Raw genomic sequence first — 4,579 nt, forward strand, 5'->3', positions numbered from 1 at the left:
CATACGATTTAAATTATTACATTGCGATATTTGTTGGCTGTGCAAAATTGTATGTAACCTCAACAGCTCGCAGTGTAACTAAAAGCGCATGCGAGTTTGCACGCCGTCTAAATCAGATATTAGTCAAGAAAGATAGCGAAGGCAGTGGACTGGACGGCGGCGGTGGTGGTGGTAGCGAGGGTATTCCATGGATTTCATCTCACATACATAATAGATGCAAAAAAGCGCTCATTTATAAATTGCCTATGTTTGTTTCGACCCAGGTACTCTGAGGTAATCCAATAGTTAGCTTCAAATCAAAAGCCATTTATTTTCCACATTAACCATTGTTAAAAGCTAAACATATATAAATATATCTTTATAATACTTTGCAAGTAACGCCCTGCGTCATGTGACCTAAATGCGGATAGAGCCATTCAAGATGACGCGCGAATTCGACAAACCTAACCTTCAATCTACACCAAAAGCTAGCTTTAATCAAGATAGATAGCGAAGGCAGTGACCTGGACGGCGGCGGTGGTGGTGACGCGCTGCACGTCGATATAGGTGTCTCTCTCGTGGTCCCAGAGGAACGTGATGGCGTTGTTGTAGCACTGAGAACGCCGCTGGTAGATGGTCACCACCACTATGAAGCGGTAGCGGGGGTATTCCATGGTTTTCATCTCGCGCATTATCTCGCATGATAGGCGTAGGGCTAGCGATGGAGATTCCTGGAAAAAACACGTCAATGTTTTGTAAAATTCAACAATTTGTTAGTGATATAAAATTGCTGAAACATTATTTTTTAATGAAAGAATGTTCTTAGTAAGGTCACGCCTTTCATGTTACCTTATCAGTATCTGATACCTTAAGGTTATGTAGAAGATATCGCTCTAAAGCGATGAGACCGCATTTTGTTTACGTTTGTTTGTATTGTTACTGTTTTCTGTATTGTCTTTTTTTATTGAGGTGTGTAATAAAGAGTATTAGTATTGTATTGTAAGGAACCGTGGGCAGTATTTTGTACCTTGAGCATATTTATTACGACATGATTATACAAAAGTTAAACAAAGGTTATATGTACACATACGAGTAAAACAAGCAACGATAAAGCTTCAAGGATACAGTCTGGCCTTTATTATTCTGGATTTGTAGGGACAAAGAGGACAAACAATTATCACGTACAAAATATTAAATAAGAAATAATGCTTAGAGAGTCTCTTATGTACGTAGTGATAAAACATATATTATAAGTATCGTCAAAATATCTAGGCAGCAAAATAGAAAGCGATTAGTCGATAAATTAACCTACCACTCTTTTCAAATTGAGGCCGATTTTGTTTACTTGCTATCTGACTTTATTTTGATACTAACACCTTCATACGACGAGAATTTCAAGTGCATAAGTCCGTAAGTCCATTAATCGGAGTAAATTGGCAAAGGTAGTGTCATAACATGACTAGATAAACCGCTCCTAGCTACAGTCCGAACCAAAATCAAGGCACATAGCCAAGCTACTACGATGTCGTTCGACACACCTGCTGGGGTGTGAGTGGCCCCTTCCGCGCTGGGCGCTGTGAGGGCTGTATCGGGTCACGCCCCATCCTTGTGGGGCGGTCTTACGTCTACGTTTTGGGGACGACTGGGCCTTCTGGTGAGTGCTAGCCCTACCGCTACCGGCCGTTATCCAACCCCGCGACCCCTAGCGTGATACCGTTTGAGCGGGGCCAGGTTTCGGGGCCACAGTGAAGGCGACCAGCAGCTCAGGGTGGCTAGCCGAATGGCACAATCGCTCACGAAACGCTCACGAAACGAAGCGCTAGAAGATATATATCTCTATCGCGCTTGCGTATTGGCGCGACAGAGCCAGCGGCGTATCGCTTTCGTTTGGCGTCGGAGAAATGCCATTCGGCTACGGGGCCAGGCCAGCGTGGGCGTGGTGGTGGTGGCGATGAGATGTTGGTGTTCAGTGTGGTGTGGGGGTGCCATAGCCAAGACATGATGAAATGACTTTGAAGCTAAGAGAATAAAACGTGAGAGTGGGTTTGGTGGGTAAGGCAAGTTTCTCCTCGCTTGCCAGGCTTCCACTTCGTCAAAAACAGGCCCCGTAGCCAAGAGGAGGTAGGCAAATCGTTTACGCAGCGTATCGTATTTATCTCCCTATACCACTCTTCCATGACACAGAATATATAATAGTACAAGTACAGAAGACTCACTTCTTGAATGTTCACGAAATGCTGCCATTCAAAATTCTTACCTTTTTTTTTTTTTTTTAACGAGGGGAAATGCATTACGCATACCATCCCAGACGCAGGGACCGGCCTGGGATGGTTATGTGGGACTCCCATATAGGCTAATGAGACCCATGGTGTACCCACTAAAACCCCTCGATTGCCGCCTCAGGGCTTTACAGGACGAGGTCGCAGGCACGTTTCGGCACTCCTCCGCAACTCAAAATTCTTACCTACATTAACAAACGGACCGCACGGGAGTAGCCGGCATTGAGTTCTAATGCGGCGCGCTAAGGTCTGTCACCACTGAATGGGTCTTGCATTCGAGGCCGCCGGCATGCACTTGTAGGTCGGCGAAAGAGTCGCGGTGTAAGCCATCCCTGGTAATGGTACGATAGGACCAGTTGCGTAATGCGTATCGTTCGATACGGAGCGTTGAGATTTGGCTACAAACCCTGCCCGAACAGTAAAGTTACTGAACCAGTGAGCTACAACCTCGACCTTGTCGTCACTTAACATCAGGTGCGACTAAGGTCAATCACTGGCCAGTTTATAATTAAAAAGAAAAAGTTACAGTACCTGAACATTATACTTATGATCCGTAAAGTTTTCATCGAGCATCTCGTCAATGAGCTTCTGGACCTCGAACTCTTTGACTTTTCGTGTGGGTTCTATCTGGTACGTTGGGAAATACATCAACGCGGGCCGCTTGAATTCAATGCCCAACTGAAAATAAACGTGTTCTGTAACAGCGTTAAAAAAGAAAGCTAATATAGCTTAGATAAATTTATGCCTGTATTCCCTAACGGGATAGGCAGAGCACATGTAACTGATTACGTTAGAGGGTTCAAATAAAACGACCCTTCAGACTATAGTTAGTTTTACGATAGTCGTTAAAATTGTAGTATAATCCACTATAGAATCGCCACAGAAATGTACATAAGTACATTACCTATTACAAACCTTATTACACAAACATTAGAGCTATCTGATCAGATGTCAAAGAAGTGTGTTGTACAAACCTCGGATTAGTATTTTTTTAAGAGAGTGAAATTCCTTGCCGGCGGCTATATTTCCGAGCTCATATAATCAAGGGTGAACAGGCATCTTCTGGCAGGCAAGCATGGTCGCGCGATAAATGATAAAACATCAGGCCGTCCCTATTGCACTTACAAATAGTGCTTATTGCATTCTTATACGCCTACGTCGATAGCATGGTCGCTCGATAAACGATAAAACATCAGGGTACGTAGCCGAATGGCATAAACGCTCACGAAACGAAACGCTCGTGGATATCTATTTCTATCGCTCTTGCGTATTGGCGCGACACAGCCAGACTATCTTTCGCGGCGTTTTATTTTCGTTTCGCGTCGCAGAAATGCCATTCGGCTACGGCAGCAGGCCATCTCTAATGCAGTTACAAATAGTACGATAGGGACGGCCTGATGCTTTATCATTTATCGCGCGACCATGCTTGCCTGCCTGGTCGCGCTCGCTCTATCACAGGTCACGTCTTCGCCTCGGTTAGTCTATGTCCATGAGTAAGCCCATTTTTGATTTAAAAATAGTAAGATAAAATCTGTTTACCTGAGAAGTCCTAGGGCCAGCCGCCGTAATACCAGGCACTTTCCCAAAGCCATAAGACTGCCGCCCTATCCTCATCTTGCTGAAAGACTTCTCTTTGTCTCTAAGAGCACTTTTACTTTCGAGTATAGATAATCTACTTTTTCTTGTTTGATCAGCCATTTTTATTTATTTTAAATAAAAAAAGCTTGTTTAAAATGTTTCTAATAGCAATAATGTTACGTAATTTATCTTGAGCTTTAATATAATATTCTGATAAAGTACTATTCTAATTTGACAACGTCTCGGAAATTTCCGTCTGACAGTTTTGATAGGTGGATGAAGGTTAGGTAGTTTATAAAAAAGGTATTTTCCTGAAGTATATTTATAAAGGTTACATACGTTCAGAGTAAAGGTGCGACCACACCGCTGATTAAAAAACGGTGATGGTACGGAATCGCAGTAACGCATCGTATCCGTACCGTTTTTACCGCATGCTCCACAGACCGATCGCAGACGGTACGGAATCGCAGTGACTTTTGTATGGGACACGTCGTGCGTTTCCGTACCGTCGCCGTTTTTTAAGCAGCGGTGTGGGGAGCATGCGGTAAAAAGGTACGGATACGATGCGTCACTGCGATTCCTTACCGTCGCCGTTTTTTGAGCAGCTGTGTGGTTGCACTTTAAAGTAACTGCAAAGTTAAGTGAACCTTCCTGTGAACAAATTCCTGAGTAAGAGGGTCGCTCCCCAGCTAGTGTCCATCCCACGGTCGATGGTCCAGCCAATTAAAATATTTATTACTTTG

At 43.8% G+C, this 4,579-nt stretch overlaps 1 protein-coding gene across 1 annotated transcript; it reads right to left on the reverse strand.

The window, feature by feature from the left end:
* Nucleotides 1-433: 433 nt before the first annotated feature.
* On the reverse strand, nt 434-3,956 carry LOC125228011 (dynein light chain Tctex-type protein 2B-like). The gene is made up of 3 exons (XM_048132447.1): nt 3,798-3,956; nt 2,790-2,936; nt 434-710 (listed from the first exon to the last, which is right to left on the reverse strand). Exons 1-3 carry the CDS (start codon nt 3,954-3,956, stop codon nt 474-476), a joined length of 543 nt encoding a protein of 180 aa, XP_047988404.1. The 3' UTR covers nt 434-473.
* Between the last annotated feature and the right edge of the window lie 623 nt (nt 3,957-4,579).

Source organism: Leguminivora glycinivorella, chromosome 7 (genome assembly GCF_023078275.1).
Source record: "Leguminivora glycinivorella isolate SPB_JAAS2020 chromosome 7, LegGlyc_1.1, whole genome shotgun sequence".
Classification (NCBI taxonomy): Eukaryota; Metazoa; Arthropoda; class Insecta; order Lepidoptera; family Tortricidae; genus Leguminivora; species Leguminivora glycinivorella.

Excerpts from the sequence above, each read along its gene's own strand:
- LOC125228011 (XM_048132447.1), bottom strand. The coding sequence starts at position 3,956 with ATGGCTGATCAAACAAGAAAAAGTAGATTATCTATACTCGAAAGTAAA. Across the intron at positions 2,937-3,797 it reads CTGGCCCTAGGACTTCTCAG|TTGGGCATTGAATTCAAGCG; the intron begins GTAAACAGATTT and ends GTTTATTTTCAG. Across the intron at positions 711-2,789 it reads ATCATAAGTATAATGTTCAG|GAATCTCCATCGCTAGCCCT; the intron begins GTACTGTAACTT and ends TGTTTTTTCCAG.